We start from the raw sequence: 23,125 nt of genomic DNA on the forward strand, positions 1-23,125 counted from the left end.
ACAAACAAAAAACAGCAATCATAATTTTAAGGCAGACTATGTAAGTACTGTATTTAATCAGGAGAGACTTAGAAATAGAACGCTAACGACAGCCAGTGATTGAGAGAGAAAATTATGGCAGCATGGCTCTGCTTGGAGGGATGTGTCTGGTGAAGTCAAAGCAGCCTGAGTGATGATTTCTGGGTTAAGGGAGCAAGACTTTCACACCAATGTGTAATAATTCTAGACAGCTAACCTCTAACCCCTCTAGCTGGGTCTTTCCTACTTTTGCATCCTTCACACCACAGTGAGTAAGTCAATGAGTAACTAGCATTTGTTAGACCACTTGTATTCTTTTATATTTTCAAGGAAGAGATAGAGGGTTGGGTGGAGTGTGGTGGGGGGACCCATATGCCAGACCAAAGAGCTTTTAGACTCATTCCTTAACAGTGGGAACCATTAGAAGGTTTAAATGGCAGATGACTTAATGTAAGTAGGATAATTTAATGAAGGATAGTCTATTCTGAGGTGATATTCAAACTTAGTTTGTACTTTTATATTTTAAAGATTCATTTCTGACTTTGCCCCCTTCTTTCCTTTGAAATCACTCAGTACCCACATTGTTAGCTCTCTCATCTTATAACGGTATATAATAAAGCTGCATTATGTAGGTGGCATCTGCTGGGCCAGGGAGAAGTTGGGCCAGAGGAGGCTGGCCTGTGTGTCATTGTGTAAGGAAGGCAGCGTGTGTGCTTCCACTGCCCTTTAGCACTTGCAGATCTCCCTGCACTTCATCCACTTGGACGCCGGAGTCTCTTGTTGCTGCTGAACAACTTGGATTTCCACCACCTGGGGGCCCACCCTTCCTGTCCTCACTCAGGACTGCCTGTTTGGGATCTGCCCCTAATTCAGGATCTGTACTAGTGTTTGGTTCTTTTCTTCAGTTGTAACCCATCTGTTTTCTTTCTAATTTCTCCACATCACTATCTGTGGATACCTTAACACTCACAAATCTGATACAATTATTTTCTTCTATTTCATTACCTATTCAAGTAATAGTGAACTAGGTGCCAAATTCCCTGAAGCCAGGGATCCTGACTTCTTATACTTAGCAATAACTGCTACATTATGTAATCCAATTTAAAAGGAATATATTTAGAGCAGGCATTTGGGCCACACGGAATAGGTGGCCTCTTTCTTAGCATTCCTTGAAAATCATGTGTGTGTGTGTGTGTGTGTGTGTATATATGTGTGTATATATATGTAGATAGATCTACTTGTGATAGAGAGAGAGAGAGAGAGAGAGAGAGAGATAGGCTATCTATTTTACATAGACATAACATTTCAGTAGCTTTTGGGGGTACAAATGGTTTTTGGTTACATGGATGAGTTGTATAGTGGTGAAGTCGGCGATTTTAGTGCATCTGTCACCTGAGTAGTGTATATTATACCTGCTATGTAGTTTTTATTCCTTACCCTCCTCCTAACTTCCTGCCTTCTGAGTCTCCAGTGTCCATTATATTACTCTGTACGTCTTTGTGTGCCCATAGCTTAGCTCCCACTTATAAGTGAGAACATGTGGTATTTGATGTTTCCATTTCTGAGTTCTTCACTTAGAAAAATGGCCTCCAACTGGGCGTGGTAGCACATACCTGTAATCCCAGCACTTTGGGAGGCGGAGGAAGTCAGATCACTTGAGACCAAGAGTTTGATACTAGCCTGGCCAACATGGAAAAAACCCGTCTCTACTGGAGATACAAAAATTAGCCAGGCGTGGTGGCGCATGCCTGTAATCCCAGCTACTCAGGGAGGCTAAGGCATGAGAATCGCTTGAACCTGGGAGGTGGAGGTTGCAGCGAGCTGAGATCACGCTACTGCACTCTAGCCTAGGTGATAGAGTGAGACCCTGTCTCTGGAAAAAAAAAAAAAAAAAAAGGGTTTCTAGCTCCATCCAAGTTGCTGCATAAGACATTATTTCATTCTTTTTTATGGCTGAGTAGTATTCCATTGTATATATATATCACATTTTCTTTGTTCATTCATCAGTTGATGGGTACTTAGGTTGGTTCTATGTCTTTGCAATTGTGAATTGTTCTGTGATAAACATATGCATGCAGGTGTCTTTTCCTTTGGGTAGATACCCAGCAGTGGGATTGCTGGACTGAATGGTAGTTCTACTTTTGGTTTTTTGAGGAGTCCCCATACTATTTTCCATAAAGGTTGTACTATTTTACATTCCCCCCAGCATTGTATGTGTGTTCCTTTTTCACTACATCCATGGCAAAATCTGTTGTTTTTTTTGACTTTTTAATAATGGCAATTCTGGCAGGGTAAGGTGGCATCTCATTGTGGTTTTAATTTGCATTTCCCTGATGATTAGTGATGTTGAGCATTTTTTCATGTTCGTTGACCATTTGTAGATCTCTTGAGAAATGTCCATTCATGTCATCTGCTCACTTTTTGATGGAATTGTTTGTTTTTTTCTTACTGATTTGCTTGAGTTCCTTGTAGATTGTGGATATTAGTTCTTTGTCAGATGCATAGTTGCAAATGTTTTCTCCCATTCTGTTGGTGGTTTACTCTGATGATTATTTCTTCTGCTGTGCAGAAGCAATAAATGAGACTAGGTCTCATTTATTTAGTTTTTGTTCCATTTGCTTTTGGGATCTTTGTAATAAATGCTTTGCCTTTGGCAACGTCATAAAGTTTTTCCTAGGTTTTCTCCTGGAATTTTTATGGTTTCTGGTCTTAGATTTAAATCTTCGATCCATCTCAAGTTGATTTTTGTATATGGTGAGAGATCTAGTTTCATTTTTCTGCCTGTGGCTATTTAGTTTTCCCAGAACCATTTATTGAATAGGAGGTTCTTTCCCCAATTTCTGTTTTTGTATGCTTTTATGGAAGGTCAGTTGATTGTAAGTATTTGGCCTTATTTCTGGTTTCTTTATTCTGTTCTGTTGGTCTGTATATCTAGCTTTGTATCAGTACAATCCTGTTTTGGTTACTATAGCCTTGTAGTATAATTTGAAGTTGGGGTGATGTGATGCCTTAGAATTGTTCTTTTTGCTTAAGATTGCTTTGGCTATTCGGGCTCTTTTTTGGTTCCATATGAATTTTAGGATTATTTTTTTCTAATGGTATGAAAAATGATGTTGGTGTTTTCATAGGAATTGCATTGAATCTATATATTGCTTTGGGCATATGGTCATTTTAATAGTATTGGTTCTTCTAATCCATGAGCATGGGATGTATTTCCATTTGTTTGTGTCATCTGTGATTTCTTTCAGCCATGTTTTATAGTTTTCCTTGTAGAGATCTTTCACCTTCTTGATTAAGTATATTCCCAGGCATTTGATTTTTTTTTTTTTTTGCAGCCATTTTAAAAGGGACTGTGTTCTTGATTTCTCAGCTTCGTGGTTGTTGATGTATAGCAGTGCTACTGATTTGTGTACATTGATTTTGTTACCTGAGACTTTACTGAATTCATTGATCAAATCTAGGAGCCTTTTGGTAAAGTCTTTAGGGTTTTCTAGGTATATGATCGTGTAATTGGCAGACAGAGATAGTTTGCCTTCCTCTTTTCCAATTTGGATGCCCTTTGTTTATTTCTCTTTCCTGGTTGTTCTGGCTAGAACTTCCAGTGCTATACTGAATAGAAGTGGTGAAAGTGGACATCCTTGTCTTGTTCCACTTCTTAGGGGCAATGCTTTCACCTTTTCCCCATTAAGTATGAGGTTGGCTATGGGTTTGTCATGTGTGGCTTTTATTATTTTGAGGTATGTTCTTTCTAGCCTAAATTTTTATCATAAAGGGATGCTGGATTTTGATGAATGTTTTTTCTGTGTCTGTTGAGATGATCATATGGTTTTTGTTTTTAATTCTGTTTATGTGATGAATCACATTTACTTGGGTATGTTGAACCATCCCTACATCCTAAGATGAAACCCACTTGATCATGGTGAATTATCTTTTTGCTGTGCTGATGGATTCAGTTTTCTAGTATTTTGTTGAGGATTTTTGCATCTGATGTTCATCAGGGATATTGGTCTGTAGTTTTCTTTTTTTGTTATGTCCTTGCCTGCTTTTGGTATCAGAGTGATACTGGCTTCATAGAATGAGTCAGGTAAGAGTTAGGTGGGATTCTCTCTTTCTTAACCATTTGGAATAGTTTCAGTATGATTGGTGCCAATTCTTTGAATGTCTGGTGGAGTTTGGCCATGTATCCATCTGGCCCTAGTCTTTTTGTGTTTTGGCAATTTTTGTTATTATCGATTCAGTCTCACTGGTTGTTACTGGTCTGTTCAGACCTCCTATTTCTTTCTGATTCAAGCTAGGAGGGTTGTTTGTTTCCAGAGATTTGTTCATTTCCTCTAAATTTTCTTGTTTGTTTGCACAGAGGTGTTCATAGTGTCTTAATTGTCTTTTGTATTTCTGTGGTGCCAGCCATAATGTCTCCATTTCTGTTTCTAATTGAGCTAATTTGAATTTTCTCTCTTCTTGGTTAATCTAGCTAATGATCTATCGATTTTATTTATCTTTTCAAAGAACCAACTTTTATATTTTGTATTTTGATCTTTTGTTTCCATTTCATTTAGTTCTTCTCTGATCTTTGTTACTTCTTTTCTTTTGCTAGCTTTGGGTTTGGTTTGTTCTTCTTGAGACAGGGTTGTGCTCTGTCACCCAGGCTTGTGTGCGGTGACATGATCACTGCAGCCTTGACCTTCCTCGGCTGAAGTGATCCTCCCATCTCAGCCTCCCAAGTAGCTGGGACTACAGTCATGCACCACCATGCCCAACTAATTTTTTAATATTTTGTAGAGACAGTATTTCACCATGTTGCCCAGGCTTGTCTCAAACTTTTGGACTAAGCAGTCCTCTGCCTCTGCCTCCCAAAGTGCTGGGATTACAGGTGTAAGCCACCACACCTGGCCTAGTTGGTTCTTGTTTCTCTAGTTCTTTGAGGTATGATGTTAGATTGTCAGTTTGTGATCTTTCAGACTTTTTGATGTAGGCATTTAGCACTATAAACTTTCCTTTTAGCACTGCTTTTGCTGTATCCCAGAAGTTTTGATAACTTGTATCTCTGCTATCATTTATTTCGAAGAACTTTTAAATGTCTGTCTTGATTTCATTGTTAACCCCCAAATCATGTAGGAGCAGCTTGTTTAATTTCCATGTATTTGTATAGTTTTGAGGGTTCCTTTTGGAATTGATTTCTAGTTTTATTCTATTGTGGTCTGAGAAGATACTTGATATAGTTCTATCTATCGATCTATCTATCTATTTATTTATTTGAGACTGAGTCTTGCTCTGTCGCCCAGGCTGGGTTACAGTGGCACAATCTCGGCTTACTGCAACCTCTGCCTCCTGGGTTCAAGCAATTCTCCTGCCTCAGCCTCCTGAGTAGCTGAATTACAGGCCCCTGCCACCACGGCTGGCTAGTAGTTTTTATATTTTTAGTAGAGATGGGGTTTCACCATGTTGGCCAGGCTGGTCTTGAATGCCTGATCTCAGGTGGTCTGCCCTTCTGGGCCTCCCAAAGTGCTGGGATTTCAGGTGTGAGCCACCACACCCGGCCAATATATTTTGATTTTGAAAAAATTTATTGAGACTTGCTTTGTGGCCTATCATGTGGTCTATCTTTTCTTAGGTCTAGTAATTGTTTTGTGAATCTGGGAGCTTCAGAGTTAAGTGCATATATATTTAGGATTGTAATATCTTCTGTTGGATCGATACTTTTATCATCATATAATGACCTTCTTTGTCTTTTTTTACTGTTGTTGCTTTAAAGTCTCTTTTATATTACATAAGAAGAGCTATTCTGCTCGCTTTTGGTTTCCATTTGCATGAAATATCTTCTTCCACCACCTTTAGTTTGATTCTGTAAGACTCCTTATATTTCAGGTGAGTCTCTTGAAGACAGCAGATATTTGGTTTGTAATTTTTTTTTTAATCCATTCTGCCAATGTGTATCTTTTAAGTGAAGCATTTATATGATTTATATTCAACGTTTATACTGAGATGTGAGGTACTGTTTCATCCAGTTGATTGTTACCTGGATATTTTGTGTTCTCCATTGTGTTTCATAGGTGCTGTGCATTTTTGTACTTTCAAGAGGTTCTGTTCTGATGACTGTTGAGTTTTTATTTCAAGCTTTAGAACTTTTAGCCTCAATTTATTTTTAAAGATTATATATAAATAAGGGAAAACAGAAATTCTCTAATACTGTGCTCAACTGAGTGGATTGTATATTTGTTTTATTTTGGATTAATTATTGCCACAAGAAATCTGAGGTTTTAGGAGTTTTGAAAATTATTGGGGGGAGGGGGGAGGGATTGCACTGGGAGTTATACCTGATGTAAGTGACGAGTTGATGGGTGCTGACGAGTTGATGGGTGCAGCACACCAACATGGCACAAGTATACATATGTAACAAACTTGCACATTATGCACATGTACCCTAGAACTTAAAGTATAATAATAATAAATAAATTTAAAAAAAAATTATTAAGGTCTGTAGGTGATTTTTCCAGACTGATGATATTTCCCATCATTTGGCCACAGTACAGGAAGCGTTTGGTATAGTTTTATTTCTTACTTGAAGCAGTAAATAATTTAAATTTTTCTCTTGGTAAGAAATGTTCCGTGCCTAATTTGAGTGTATTTACCCTTATTTGCTAATAAGCAGCTTAGATATTCATACCCTTTCTTCTATAGAAATGAGAATTATACATATAATCCCAAATCAAAATATAATTTTGATCAAATATCCTAATTGATATATGCTAGAGAGATTGACCTATGTGTGATTCATTTTTCCTAGGAGAAGGAAAGAGATGGTTGAAAAGAAATATTTATTTGGTTATTTATATATTGATGTAAAAATGGCACAGTCTTGGTCTTCAGATTTGTGTTTTTGTAAACTAAAACAAATAGTAAAGTTTCACAATAAAGACTATCAAATGAGTGGTTATAGCACCTGGCTCAGGGCACAGATTGAATCCTAGCTTAGACTCTCAGTGGTTTTGTGACACTGGAAAAGTGAATTAACCTCACCAAGCCTTATTTACCCACCTTTAATGTGAAACTAATGACAGTACCTGCCTCATGGAGTTTTTTTGAGGATTAAATGATACAACATGTGTAAAATGCTTACCTCTGTAGAAAATAGTGAATAAATGTTAGCCCATTTCACTTTGCTGTTCCTCGTATCGTAGATGTATTCATACAAAAAACTGAGCATTTCTAAAATGTTGAATTATTTTCACGTTGAAAGTAATGGACATAAAAGGTGCATTAAGCAATTCTAGTTTCTGTGGCCAAGACACGTCAAAGAAACTAAGAATTTAAAAAATAGGTGATTGATGAAGATTAACTTTATTCATGTTTTTCCTAGCTAGACATGATAAGCAAGGTAAGGAATTTAAAATAATAATATTCCCTTAAAGTTGCTTTCCTAGGTATTTTTAGCATTGTATAATTTAAGTCTCATAGATTCATACAGAAATCCTTTATGTTTTACAGAGTTACACTGTTAGACCTTATGATAGCCAAGATAACGAGTGATGAGCCACTCACCACGGATGACATCCCTGTGTTTTTGCGGCATGCTGAGTTGATTGCAAGCACCTTTGTGGATCAGTGCAAGACAGTGCTCAAGTTGGCCTCTGAGGAGCCTCCTGATGATGAGGTAAGGGAGGGAGATTTCCCAATCTCGGGTAAAAGAGAATGGACAGATTTTCTAACTCAGTCAAGTCCTCTATGAGAATTCTTTTTTAAAAGCTTTAAAAAATATTATGTAAATAATGTATCCATATATGAGAATAGTTAGAAAATTTAGATAAGGCAAAACTGTGTCCTTATTCCTACCATCCGGAGTCAATGACTTAAATTCTGGTTAATTTTCTAGGCAAATGACATCAGATACATGCACACAGACATAGACAGTGCACATATGTATCTGTTAAAAGTGGAGCCTTTCTGTGCCTTCCGTTTGCAGGTTCCCATTTTTTATTCAGAATGTAAGCTCTAGGAGGGCAGAAATGTTGACTGTTGTGTACATAGTTCTATGTGTATGGTAGGCACTTAGCAAATATTTGCTGAATGAATAAATAAATAATACATTGTAAATGTCTTTTAAAATAAATGCCAACATAGGCTGGGCACGGTGCCTCACACCTGTAACCCCACTTCTTTGGGAGGCCAAGGTGGGAGGATCGCTTGAGCCCAGGAATTTCAGATCACCCTGGGCAACATGGTGAAACCCCGTCTTGGCAAAAAATACAAAAATTAATTGAGCATGGTGGCACATGCTATAGACCCAGCTACTTGGGAGGCTGAGGTGGGAGGGTCACTTGAGCCCAGGAGGTGAGCCATGATTGCCCCACTGCACTTCATCCCGGGTGATGGAGTGAGACCTTCGTCTCAGAAAAAAAAAAAAAGCCAACATAACATTTCAAGTAAAGAATTTCTTATTTATTTGTCCAAATCTCTGTAGTTGGACATTTAGGTTGTTTTTGTGTTTTTAGACAGAACCTTGCTCTGTTGCCCAGGCTGGAGCACAGTGGCACAATCTTGACTCACTGCAACCTCTGCCTCCTGGGTTCAGTTAATTCTCCTGTCTTGGCCACCCAAATAACCGGGATTCCAGGTGTGTACCACCATGCCCAGATAATTTTTATATTTTTGGTAGAGACGGGGTTTCAGCACATTGGCCAGGCTGGTCTTGAACTCCTGACTTACGTGATCTGCCTGCCTCGGCCTCCCGAGGTGCTGGGATTATTGGCATGAACCACCACATCTGGCAGTAGGTTGTTCTTATTTCTACTTATTTTAGTTAATACTGTAGTACATGCCTTTATAGTTACATCTGTGCACGGTTTCCACAGCTGTTGTCCTAGGACATAATCTTAGAAGTGAGATTGCTATGTATAAGGATATCACATGTTTAAAGCTCTTAATACATACTGCCAAACTGCTTTCTAGACGACTTGCTTCTTCTCTTCTTTATAGAAGATTCCTAGTTGTATACTGTCCTGGTTAATTATTTAAACTATTTTTTTACTCTCCTTAAGCCTACCTTAGGTCATTCAGGTCTTGTTTTATCAGGACGTGGAAGGGAGCTTGTGTTAATTCTCTGTCCCTCCTCTTTACTTCAGAACTTGCTGTTTTTATCTATTCTCCTTTCTTCTGTGATAAAGTTAGAATTATTCTTTCTCTGGACCACTCAGCTGTAAAAAGGATGCACTTGTGATACGACAGGGAAGAATCTCAAAAATGTGGAGGGAGAGAAGCCAGTCAGACTAGAGAACATGCTGGCTGATTCCATTTCTGTGGGATTCTGTAGCAGGCCAGATATATTGGTCATGACAGAAAATAGATCAGATGTTACCTGCATCTGGAAATGAAGGAGTGGAATTGATTGCGGGGGAACACGAGGGAACTTTCTGGATAGTAGAATGTGGCATTTAGCTGTATACCTTGACGCAACTCTGTACTGTATACTTAAGATGGATTATTTCATTGCATGTATATTATACCTCAATAAAGCTGATTTAAACACATTTTAATAGAAGATGATAGAGAGTTCCTTTGTATGCTGATATGAATGGTCAGGTAGAGAGGGAGTAATTGATGCTGGAATCACCATCGGCAAATGGGTGAGACTGGAGGAGAGGGACTGGAATCCAGAGTGGATACTCATCCACTGTCCACAGGTGGGAAGGTAGAGAATGTGATCCATAGTGTTTCCCAGAGAGTAGTGTGTAATACTGTGAAATTGTTAACTCCTGTTGTAAATGCAGCTCATGGCTGTGACTGCTCGACCACGAGAGTGTATTTCCTTTTTTGTGAATATACTTTTGTTCAGGACCATTTTGGTATTGATTTTCTGTGCTTTGTCATATAGACCATGTTAGGTCTTATAATCAGGTCGTTACTTTAGTTCTCATTTTCTGTGATAGAAAAGAAGGGTCTTTATTCAGGGGCTTGTGTTTACTTTCTGGAGATAGATTTGCCTTTGTTTCCAGCAGGAGGAGCAGTGAGTCATGCTTAAGAAAAGTTTTAAAAATTCTCTAGGAGACAGAGAAAAGACAGATCACATCTTTAAACTTTTCAAGGCACTTCTGATTAAAGGATAGGTGATTTCAGTATTGTAGTGAGAAATTCCTGAAAATACTTTTTATATTTAGGAAAACTTTTATTTTTCCTTTAGACTTTTTTCTCTAAGATCGGAATTATTTTTATATATTAATGGAATGGAAAATTTTAGACTGGGAACAGTGGCTCATACCTGTAATCCCAATAATTTGGGGCACCAAGGTGTGGGAGGATTGCTTAAGCCCAGGAGTTGGAGACCAGCCTGGGCAACATAAGGAGACTCCATCTGTACAAAAAAAAAAAAGAATTAGCTGGGCATGGTGGTGTGCGCCTGTGGTCCTAGCTACTGGGGAGGCTGAGGTGGGAGGTTTGCCCAAGCCCAGAAGGTTGAGACTGCAGTGAGCTGCGATTGCGCTGCTGCACTCCAGCCTGGGGGAGAGTGAGACCCTGTCTCAAAAACAACAACAACAACAACAAAACATAGGCAGGTTTCTTTTGCAAAGCCAAATTAATTTACTTTTGGAAATTTATTGAGTTATACATTTATGACTTGTGCATATTAATGTAGATATGTCATACTTTTTTTTTTAAAGGGGACCCCTTATGCCAGTATTTAAATATGCCAAAGACCAAGTGGTATGCTGGAGCTGGCCTGTGGTAACTTCTAAGAGTTGATTATTGAGTGCTTAGAAATTTATGAGCTGATTGTTAAATTGTTGGTACCTTGAAATCATCCATGGTGGAAGTAGTTATGCCATGGAAACCAGCGAAAGCTACAGATAGGGCTTTCCACCTGCCTCCTCCTCCCCAGCCATTCTTCTGCCAAACCACTGCATTTACTCATTGGTGATCTTTTTAGGAGAAGATAGATATTCAATAAAGTTCTCAATGCTATGACTGAAAAGTGAGAATGGAAACAGTTGTATTTATAGCACATGTTTTTTAATTGATGTAATTGTTTGGCTTTAAAATCCCAAGGTTTTCTTCATATGTTTCTTTATAAATATAGTTTTGGGTTCTCATGTTAATGTACTTATTCCTGTCTTTTGATATATTTTGTATACTTGTGTCCAGTTTTTGATATATTTTTGTCAGTTCTGAATCTTGTTCACTTGTGGCAAGCCTTGCCTTTTCTCTGAAAGCTTAAAAAACATTCTTTTTAGCTTTGTATTTTCTGATACCCATATATTACAATAATTGTCCTCAGGTTGTGGGATTTGCATTCTGTTTTAATCTTTGCAACCCCAGTTTAGGCCATACTGTAGTACCTGTTATGCAGTAGGTATTACATATTTAGCTATATAATACATATTTAATACATATTCTACAATAAATAGTGCATTTTTTCCACATATGAAGGGCTTAAATGTTTGTATTAGGCAAATAGTATTTGCTTTGTTGTTAAAAATTATTTAAGCTGAAGTCAGTGAAACATAAAGTTTCAGTTGGGCCTGGTGACTCAGGCCTATAATCCCAACACTTTGGGAGGCTGAGGTGGGCTGATCGCCTGAGGTCAGGAGTTTGAGACCAGCCTGACCAACATGGTGAGACCCTGTTTCTACTAAAAATACAAAAATTAGCCTGGCGTGGTGGCGGATGCCTGTAATCCCAGCTACTCGGGAGGTGGAGGCAGGAGAATCGCTTGAACCCGGGAGGCGGAGGTTGCAGTGAGCCGAGATTGTGCCATTGCACTTCAGCCTGGGCGACAGAGCAAGACTCCCATCTTAAAAAAAAAAAGTTACAAAGTTTTCCCCTTTTTGCCCAGCCTCCATTTGTTTTCTGTAGATCTATATGCATATCCTTTTTTTTTTGTTTTCTTTTCAAAGGTCTTTTTCGTATATATGCACCTATATGTTTTTTGTTTTCATTTTTTACACTATTCTTCAACTTGCTATTTTTACTTATGATATAACTTGTACATCTTTGCACTTTAGCATGTGTATATTCATTGTATGTTTTTAATAAATAATATTTAATTATATAGACGTATTTATATTTATTTATTTAATTATATAGACGTATCATAATTTTTTCATTTGTTCCCTATAGACGTTTCAACTGCTTTCAGGTGGCTTTTTTTTTCTTTTAACCTTTATAAATAATGTTATAGTGAACATCCTTGTACAAATTTCGGACAAGTAAATCTGAGATTATAAATTCCTGGAGTTGAATTGCTGGGTCGAAGAATTAGGTATTTTTTAAAACTTTAGAGAGATTTCTAAATTGCACACCAATGCAACACAAGATTGCATGAGCTGCCCTTTGCAGATCTGATTTAATTACTATTTCTCATTAATGTTTTTCAGTGACCATTATGTTTGTTTTGCATATTAGGTTACTCTTTAAAATGCATTTATTAAAAAGCATTTTCTGGAAATTAATCTTTCTGTCATACATACAGTAAACTATTGTTCACGTAATTTTTGTTTGAATTTATTCCTGATGTTCTGTTAGCCTTTTAGTTGTTTTTTGTTTGTGTTTAATTAAGGTTATCAATTTTATCCTTCTGGCCTCTGGATTTCTTTTTTTTGTTTTTGAGAGCTGACAGCCGAGAAGATTTTTGTTTGTTTGTTTTTTAAGTAAATTCTCCACTTAGATCGTGGAAATATACACTTACATTGTCTAGTTCTTTCAGTACTTAGTTCTCATTTTTTATTTATCTAGAATTTATTTTTGAGCAAGGAGTGAGTTATGGATCCAAATGAATTATTTATGTCTTTTGACTATTCAAGATTATACAATCTTTGGTGTGAGACTGACTGGGTTTGAATCTTGATTTCTTCTGTTACAGGTATATGATCTTGGAAAAGTTACTCATCCTCTCTCTGCCCTTCTTTTTCTTGAAATGGGTTATATTATTGTTATTTTTTTTAATTTTAAGATAGAGTCTTGCTCTGTTGCCCAGGCTGGAATGCAGTGGTGAGGTCTTGGCTCACTGCAACCTCCATCTCCCGGGTTTAACTGATTCTCCTGCCTCAGCCTCCTGTGTAGCTGGGATTACAGGTATCCACCACCATGCCCGGCTAATTTTTGTATTTTTAGTAGAGATGGGATTTCACCATGTTGGCCAGGCTGGTCTTGAACTCCTGACTTTGGGTGATCCACCCACCTCAGGCTCCCAAAGTGCTAGGATTGTAGGCGTGAGCCACCGTGCCCAGCCAGGTTGTATTTGAATATAAACATTTAATATGCCGATTGGTACAAGTTAATGTTCCCTAAATGTTATCTGTTCATTATTATTTCAGTACCATTTAGTGAATAATCTTATCCTTTCCACTAATTTTTTTTTCTTAATTGAGACAGAGTCTTGCCCTGTTGCCCAGGCTAGAGTGTAGTGGTGCAATCATAGCTTGCTGTATTCTCCAGCTCCTGGGCTTGAGGATCCTCCCACCTACCTGTATCATATCCTAAATTCTTTTATTTATTTGGACAATTACTGGTTCCCGCCAAACAAATTGGAGGGAACCAGTGAGATGTTAACAGCTGGAGAAGGGAGAATTCAGAGAGAGATGTGTTTATATGCCATAAAGGAACGCTGAAATGAACATACAAATAAATGCAAAACTGATCTATGGAGAAAGGAGTTGCAGTCCAGGCAGATATAACTAATTTGCATTTTAATGGACAGGAATAATTCTGTATTAATATAAGTTTTCTGTAACTCACAAAGCTATAAAATTGCTCAAAGATACTAAATGACAGTGTTAACTGAGACAGGTGAGCTAGACAGGAGACTAATCTTTTTTTTTTTTTTTTTTTTTTGCTCACTTCAAAATCTTTCACAATGTTCCCTTCATTTGCTTGTCTTTTTTTTTTTTTTTCCGCTAGTGCCTGATTTAATTAATATTAGTTTCATAAGACTTTTAAATATCTGGAAGGGCATTTTACTCATTAATCTTATTTTTTAAGAGAGTAAATTTTCCTGGCTGTTCTTTCATTACTAATTTCCAGATGCTCATTAAAAACACTTCATTAATAAAGTGGTTTTAATGACTAAAATTGGGGATGTGTTAGGTGGGGATAGATTAATTTTCTTTTAGGGTTATTTTAGTTAATATCATAGAATTTAAGAGCTGGAAGGAGACTTCCAGTTCATCTCTTCCAACCTCTAATTTTATTCATGTTGTTTTAACGTGGAAAATTTCAAACATAGACTAAGAAGAAAGTGTACTTAAACTCCATCTGCCATCCCCTGGCTTCAGCAGCTTCCCCTTCATTACCATTCTTCTTTCTTCCACAGTTCCACTCGTTCTTATGCCAGTTGCCGTGGACTGATTGAAAGCTCCAGCATATTTCATCAGTTACTCTAAAAGATAAGGAGTCATCAGATACAAGTATAATACGATGTGAACATCGAAAATAACTAATAATAACATGTATTATCAAATAAATACTATTCAGATTTCCCCCATTGTCTAATAATCTTTTTCACGTTTGTTTTGTTGAAACAGCATAAAGAGAAGGGCCGTATATTGCAACCGATTGACATAACTTTACTCTAGTGTATAGGTTCCCCTTCCCTCTTCTTTTTTTTCCTCTTTGCTACTTATTTGTTGGAGAAACTGTCTGGTTTTTCCCATAGACTTTTCTAGATTTCAGATTTTGATGAGTATGTCTCCAGGGTGGCACTTAACATATTCTTCTGTACCTTGCATTTCCAGTGAATGAAAATTAGTTCCAGAGGCATATTCAGATTTGGGTTAGGTATTTTTTGTGTTTATTTTTGCAGTAATGTTTCGTTGTTGGTAATACTATTTTCATCAAGAGGCACATGAGGCTTGGTTATCTCTCTGTGATATTAGCAGTCATTAATGATGACCTAGATCCATGAATTCTTTAGGGGTTGCAGAATGGTGGCATTTTAACATTATTGTTCATTCTTTGTTTATTAGCAGGAATATTTTTTAAAGAGAAACTTTCCCTAATCAATTCTTAGGTTCTGTGAGGTACACGGGATGAAGAAAGGCAGGATAAGTGCTTGATTGTTTTCCGCCTTGATTACCAATCTTCAGAGTAATGAGTTGGTTTTGTGGCATCATTCAAAGATGACCAGTGAGTTGGTTTGTTTTGTTTTATTTTCATCAGGAAGCCATAGCTTTAAAATCACTCACTTTGTTTTCAGTCTGCTGCTGTAATTCTTTCTGTTGTTTAATGTGCCACCGCTGGCCAGTGGGAGCCTCATCAAGTTGTTTCTGATTCCGAATTTCTGACATGACCCTAGTAGCCTGTAATAGCGTCTTTGTTATCTGCTAGGACGAGGTGTCCACAGTTACCTTTTGCATGGTCTGCCCCAGGTCTATTCTTGAAGGAGCAGTGGTATCTGAAGAAAACAATCTGGGCAACTACGCCTTTAACAAAAGAGGTTGTTGAAGCTATGTGAAATTGATGGACTTGGTCAAGACTCGTTTTAACATGGTACTAACTTTAGATTTCTAATCGAGATTTTTCCCCTTTAACTCTTTAGCAAAAGAAGGCTGTGATATAAAATTAAAGATCCAAGACGTTAAAAATATGTGTTGTTTCTTGCTATTTATTTTGAGATTTCAGAATACTATGTTAATATATTACCTTTAAATCTCTTAATTAGAAAGCAGTAAATACACGTTTAGCATTAACAAGGAAGTAATTTGTCTGTCTTTTGAAGAATGTTCTTTTTTTTTTGGTTGAGACAGAGTCTTGCTCTGTTGCCTCGGCCAGAGTCCAGTGGCATGATCTTGGCTCACTGCAACCTCCGCCTCCTGGGTTGAAATGATTCTCCTGACTCAGCCTCCCTAGTAGCTGGGATTACAGGCGCCCGCTACCACGCCTGACTAATTTTTATATTTTTTTAGTGGAGACGGGATTTCACCAAAAATTGACCAGGCTGATCTTGAACTCTTGACCTCAAGTGATCCTCTGACCTCGGCCTCCCAAAGTGAAGAATGTTATCTTTATGGACTAACTTTATAATCTCTGCCACATTTTGTCAAGTAATGGTACTTTAAAAATGGGGTTCAAAATCTATACAAAAGTTACATTTAAAATTTTTATATAGACTAATGCTATGCAGTTGGTACCAGGCAATTTCTTGGTCATGCAGTGTATTTGATAATAAATTATTTAGTAGCTATGTGAAGTAGTGTTTTCAAATAATACTGTCTTTCTGATCTACCAAGATATTGCATAGAAGTTCATATTTACCCAGAAATTATGCAAGTTCTTAAAGCCAGAGTTTTTTCAACCACAGCATTTTACAGGATTTCTGTGGACAAGAAATTAATGTATTTCATGGGCTATTTGTATCTTTAAAGTGGAATTTGCATGCTGGGAATGCTTTAAAAAGAAAGTATTTGCATAAATGTCATGTACGTAGCTAGTAATTTTGAACATTTATTCCACTGTTGGAATGTCTTTTTGCTTGAATAAGAACTTTTCTGACTCTTTGCTCCAAGAAGACACATAATGACACATAATCTTGCATTCTTGATGGCAGATGTCTGCTGTTAGTGAAAATGATGAGTCGTGTACATATTTCATACTTCTGTTTTGTTCTTCATAGTTTGTTTTTCTCTTTGACTTATTACAAGCCCTGACTTTAAATTTATTGAAATATTTTATTCTCTTACAGTTATTTATAACAGTTAAATCATTTCACTTAAAATATGCTTTAAAGTTATGTTTTATTTTCTTTCTAGGAGGCACTGGCTACGATTAGGCTTCTCGATGTCCTGTGCGAAATGACTGCGAATACTGAGCTGCTCGGCTATCTGCAGGTTTTCCCTGGCTTGCTGGAAAGAGTGATTGGTGAGTGAAATATCACACATTGTATTTTTAGCTAAGAAATCTTTGGCTTGTCATACTGTAATGTAAATCCAAATACAAATCCTTAATTTTCAGTGTACTTTTGGGAATTTTGTGAATATATTTTATTGAGAGGAATCACAGTGTTGTAACAGTTCAGGCGGGCCAGATAAACCTGAGCCCACATGGTTTTTCAGCCACTTCCCTTCTGCTTAACTGAAGATTCCTTCTCAGTAACATGAGGATAACAATGCCTGTAGATACACATGGTAGATGTTTCATCAATATAGGATGTGATGAAGGTGGTGGGGCAGGGGAGGTTTTCGATGATGATTGTGGTTTTATATTACTATAGCTTTGCAAAATGTGGCAGTAAATTTTTCCCATTTACATTTAGTGAACACATAGAATGGTGTTTTATACACATTATATATACAAATCTTATGAGAAAGTGGTTTTAAACAAGAAACCATTGTTAAAAGCATTACCAACCTTGCTAAAAAGCTGTTTGCAAAATAATTGACGTAGAACTTGTTCCTTGTGGCTGGCTGTGCTTAGGCTTGCTATGCATTATTTGCAATTTTTTCCTTTAAAAAGATGATACTTACTCTGGAGACCAGTGTACTGAGAACGATGACTTTGTGTCTAGCAGGATAGATGAGCTAGCAGTGAGCTATAGAGGAAGATCCTTAGAATTCCTCATCAGTGTTTTATTTTGAGTACAGTGCTTTTAGTGATAATTTGAATAAAACACCATGAACCTGGGACACTGAGTGATTATGGAAAGAGCCTGAGTTTGGAGCCGGGCTCGATGTGGGTTGCCATCCCAGCTCTGCGCTTTTCTGAGCCTGTTGTTTTCTTCATTATAACATTGGGAAAGGGATACTTTCCTGTATAGGTTTGTTGAGAGGGTTAAATGCGGAAACACTGAAATGCAGTTCCTGGAAGATTGTCTGTTTTCATTGGCTGCCTGGAGGTGCTCATAGAGTAGAGCAGTAGTAAGTTCTTTCTCCTGAAGGTAGCTGGAGTGAAGTATGGAGAACACATGCTGGCTTCTGATGCTTTGGCCAGTCGGATGAGGGAAAAATAAGCACTCTTCTTGGTTTCTGTCATGTGCGTCATTATGGATAGATATTGTGTTTTAGACTTCACTGACTGAAGTTATTAGAAGAGTTCTTTCATAAAGAAGTTGAGATTGGAAACCTTTTTGTAAGAAAGATGCTAGCAAACTTTCAGCTAACTTTTCTTTGTAGATAAATAGAAACTCTGAGTTGGGGTAGTCATTATGGCTTATCTCCCCAAAACTAGAGTCACAAAATTTAAAGCAAAGGCAGAAGAGCCTTTTAATCCTTACTTAAAGCAAAGGCAGAAGAGCCTTGTAATCATTATTTAAATAAAGCTTTCTGTGCTCTACCTTTAGTCTATTAAAATAAATTAGATTTGGTTATGGAAAACTATTAGTACAAAATACTAAAAGTTACTTTTCTGTAGAAAATGAAGTTTACTCTTTTGGTTATAGATCTTTTACGGGTGATTCATGTAACTGGAAAGGAAACCACAAACATCTTCAGTAATTGTGGTTGCGTGAGAGCAGAAGGTGATATCTCCAATGTGGCCGAGGGGTTTAAGTCTCATCTTATTCGTCTGATTGGAAATCTGTGTTACAAGAATAAAGATAACCAAGACAAGGTAAGAGGATTTCCTAGTATGTGTTATACATGTATAGCTTCGTTTAGAATATAGTCTTTGGCAGACATTCACTCTTTTGGAGTGAAAACCTGAGGTGCTTAGAAAGTAGCTTGGATAGAGAGATGTATATTTTATATGTATACACATACACACACCCCTACGTATACATACACGTATGTATGTATATATGTATATGTTAATATATAGCTCTTTGGAGCCTAGAGAAATTTCTGACACACAGTAGATATTTAATAAACACTAGTTATTATTGCCTATTAAGAAAAAACAAAGCTTAGATCTATAGCCTATGTTTATGGATGATAGCATCATAAGCCTTTTCTTCTAGGTGTTTTAAAATGGATATAAAAGGAATATAATATTTAAGTATGAAGTCTTTGAGGACCTAGTAGGCTGCTTTTAGAAACCTCTTATGTGCAGAACAGCTTAAAGGTAATTAGATCGAGAATGTGAGAGAATGGTAAGAAAGATCTCAGGGCAATTGGACCATATGCTTCAGATTGATCTCACCTTTCTGTATTTTTCTGGAGTTTTACTTTGGGTGGCATTTGATTTGCTTAGTTAAATATTAATTAAATTTGTGTCAGATTATATTTTTCTAAGATAGTGGCAGAATGTCTTGCATTGTACATGTGTTTCTTTGCAGTATGACTTTGCCACTCCTCTGCCAAGGGTTGGCATCTATTTCTCCATCCACTTGAATCTGGGCAGGCCCTGTGGCTGCTGTGAGGAATCAAATATATGATCCTATACTATTTCTAGCATAGCCTGTAACTGGTCTAGCTGATTCTATTTCTGGCTTCTTAGAAGCCAGTCACCATGTAAGAAGTATAGATTCCCAGGTATCACCTTGCTGTGAGTTGCTGAATACACACGGAAAAGCCCTGGAAGATAAGATACAATGAGGAGAGAGGAAAAGCCTAGTGAATGAACACCAAGGCATGAGATGTGTGTGAGAAACCACCTTGGGAGTAGATCCATCCTCAGTTTCTTACTTGCCCAGCTGATGCCACGTAGATCAGGGCCCCCCTACTGGGCAAAGCCCTTTCTGAATTTATGACCTATAGTATTATGAGAAAAAGTGAAAAGTAGGGAAAACAAATAAGTGATGTAGGTCCTGCTTCTGTTAGTAGCCCAGGAAGTTACTGTTGGACTGATCCTTCTTCAAATAGCAATTATAAACTTCGGACAAAAAACAGTCGTGTGAAGACACTCAAATTTGACACAAACGGGCAAACGGGCAGATTCTGGAGTGAAATTGACACTTGGAAGAAGGGAATGACATAGTATGTGGCAGGCAGGGCAGTGAAAAGTCAGTTACAAAATCTTCAGTCTTTCTAGCTTGAAGAATCAAAGAACAGTTTGAGGGCAACCATAGCATTGGAAAGTGAGGGGGCAATTGTGGAAAGTAGAAAACAGACCCCAAACTCTGGGTGTCAACTACCTAAATCTCTGCTAATGCCTGAATCACACGTGTGGGGCAGGCTCCAAGCAGCTAAGCTAAGGTTGAAGTAATTGTATTGAGATTTGAGCTCCCACCCTAGAGTTTATAATGTAAGTCCAACTTACACTGTAGATAATTGATAATTGCCCTCTAAAAAAAACCCAACACTCTTTAGAGGAATATAATATAATCCAGAATTGCTACAGCATAATATATCCTGTAATGTCCAGGATACAGTTTAAAACTACTTGACGTTCAGGAAAATGTGACCTGTTCTCAATTGAAAAGATAATCAGCAGAGACTGACTATGAGAGGACTCAGCTACTGGGCTTAGCAGACAAGGATTTTAAAGTAGCAAATGTAACCATGCTCAACGATGTAAAGGAAATACGCTTCATAAGAGTGAAAAGATAGGATATCTCAGCAGAGAAATAGAAACTATAAAAAAGAACCAAATGGAAATTCTAGAACTGAAAAATACAGTATCTAAAATTAAAAAAAGAGTACTGAATGTGCTTAACCTCAAGAAAGATCACAGAGGGAAGAGCCAGTACGCTTTAAGATACATCATTAGAAATCAAGTCATCTAGTCTGAAAACCAAAGGCAGGGAGAAGGACTGAAAATAAAATGGCCACTTTAAGATGCTAAATGTTGGGGTAGTTTGTTACGCAGCCATTGATAACTGGAATAATTCCTATGAGACATGGCACAGAACCAAATGCTAGACAACTTGCACTTTTAGTATATGGGCACACCATTTTGGCAGTCCTCATCTTCAGGAGAGTGAGACTACTAATTCCCCCTTGGGAAATTACTGGACTGATTTTTGCAAAAGAAAGTTGATAGAGAATAAAACACTTTACCTTTTTAATGACCAGGACTGCCTTTCTTGAGCACAAAAGGTGGTTTTTCTTGTGTTTAACTATTCTTTTGTTGCTAATTTGGACTGGCCTCTTATAGGAACAAAATGTAGTAACCCTTAAAAGGCTTGTGAAATAACTCACCGAAGTCAGGATCAGATTGCACCATAAGTAAATATGGAGTGTGCCCAAGTGCTGCTGTGTAGAGGTCACTGGGGCGCACAGGAAGTCAATGCTGTGTCCTGTCACTTGTGCAGTTGCTAATAGCACTGCTGATTTCTCAGCAAACAGTTTAGAGGGTATGAAGGAGTTCATTCTTTGAGTATCAACTCAAATGCCTCTGTTTCTCCCAGTTTCTTACCTGTGTCAACAAAAGGCCTGAACCTGAAAGCATTACCTCTCGGATTTTTTTCCTCCTTCCAAAGACTGACACAACACCGAAATCTTATTCTGGATGTGCTGGAGTCTTCTTTATTCTTGTAGCCAAGTCCTGGTTCCAGCTGGGTGTTACAGATACTTGCCTCGCTCATTGTTGCCTCAAGGGATAGAGTTCACTAGTACTTAGATGACTTTGGTTATAGTTTTGGGAAAATGGAATGGATGGTTATGTAGCAGGTCCTTATCACGGGACCAGTAATTCTCAGTGTTTTGTCTTGATGGGTTGTCTCACTTCTAACCCCGCTAGGGCTTTAAGGGAAATTTGACTCTGTCTCTGCTCCAAGACTAAAGACCTGAGTTGGGAGAGATTTCGTAGCATCTAGCCTAATTTGGGTTCCTCCTTTGCCCAGAAGACAAAAGGGACTGATGATTTATTATTTAGTGTTTACTATGTCCTGGCATTGTGCTTAGTGAATTACATGTATTATCAACTTTAATCTTTGCATCAGCCTTGCAAAGCAGGTTCTGGTAACCACATTTTAAGGAGAGGCCATCCAGTTAGTGAGGTGCAGAGCCCAGGGTAGAATTTAGATTTGTTTGCCTATTGAGTTCCCAGGCCTATGCTCACTTCCCTGCACAATGGTGAGAACTTTCCAAAAGGTTGGAGAAAAGGGTTTAAAATAGACTTCCTGAGGGACTTCAGGCTGGAGGCTGGTCAGTCTGGGTCTCCTAGGCCAGCCAGACCCCTTCGACTCCCTTCTGGTTGAAGTCTGGAACTCTGGGGATCCTCTCATCCTTGTTTCTGATTTCACCCATTCATCAAATACAAATGTTCCTGGCCTTAGGGATCCTTTGATGGGTAAGTCAGGCAAGGTATTAACATGTTCTGTGAAGCTTCCATTCTGACGGCATCTAGGGACCATGCTTGCCTCTTTGAATCAGAATCTCAAAACTAGTTATGACACAAATTTTCCTAAAATCTTTGTGCACTGCCTGATTCCTCTGAATTTTGAGTAAGAGTCTTTTAAGCCCAGCTGTGTCTGTGTTGTCTGTGTAACTTCATCCATTGCAATGAGTATGGTGCCCACCTGCTGGATGGCCCCCTTATACTCTTGTGGCCCTTTCCATTTTCTGGAGCTCTTTTCATCTGCTTGAGTTTGTTGGAGCCTTATGATACCTCTGTGGAAAGGGCTGAAAAGATATTTCCACCATCATTTTCTAAATGAAGAAACCCAAGGCCCAGAGACCAGGTGTGATTTAACTCAGCTAGCACTTGCTGAGTGAGAATTGCCGTGTGCTGCATGCTCTGGAGAAGACAGTCACTTTAGTGGTGGAATGACACATATGCACTAGAAGCTGTAGCAAAAGTTTGTGTGGTGAGGCCTGTCAGAGAGGAACAGGGGGGTGATGTGTCCTCTGGGCTGGCTGTGCCAGGAGCATTTCTCTCTAAGGACAGGCACTGGACTGCCAGGAGCATGGTATCAATTGGAAGGGTGGTCATCTTTCTTTGAGATATTTGTCCTTGGGCAAGATTTAAGAGAATCAAGGTACCTAAGGTACCTGGCCTCAGATTGGAAATCTGCACAGAAATGTATTTTACCCCAAATTCTCATGAGTCTTTAATGCTTAAGTCTGTACATGTGATAGATGTAGTGTTTCCTGAATGTGAAGGAATTGCTAGACTTCCCTTTACCACGTCATGGTAGGGAGGTGTCAAATCCTTACTGACTTTTATTCTTACCTTGTTTTTTTTGTTCTCAACTTGCGTAGTATTTCCTTGATACAACTGTAGTGATTAGTTTACTTCTAAACTTTTGTGGACCTAAATGGAGATTCTGTTTTGGTTTCTATTGTAAGAAGCGCAAAGATACTAATGC

The 23,125-nt window shown here is 38.0% G+C and overlaps 1 protein-coding gene across 1 annotated transcript in view; it reads left to right on the forward strand.

Annotated features, from left to right (window-relative positions):
* The window catches only part of LOC105464280 (ataxin 10), a 175,562-nt gene that overhangs the window by 51,096 nt on the left and 101,341 nt on the right, over positions 1-23,125 (forward strand). The window contains exons 7-9 of the mRNA XM_071080744.1: positions 7,504-7,669; positions 16,752-16,860; positions 18,377-18,546. Of these exons, the coding sequence (XP_070936845.1) occupies positions 7,504-7,669; positions 16,752-16,860; positions 18,377-18,546 (445 nt within the window). The remainder of the gene's footprint in view (positions 1-7,503; positions 7,670-16,751; positions 16,861-18,376; positions 18,547-23,125) is intronic.

Source organism: Macaca nemestrina, chromosome 15 (genome assembly GCF_043159975.1).
Source record: "Macaca nemestrina isolate mMacNem1 chromosome 15, mMacNem.hap1, whole genome shotgun sequence".
Classification (NCBI taxonomy): domain Eukaryota; kingdom Metazoa; phylum Chordata; class Mammalia; order Primates; family Cercopithecidae; genus Macaca; species Macaca nemestrina.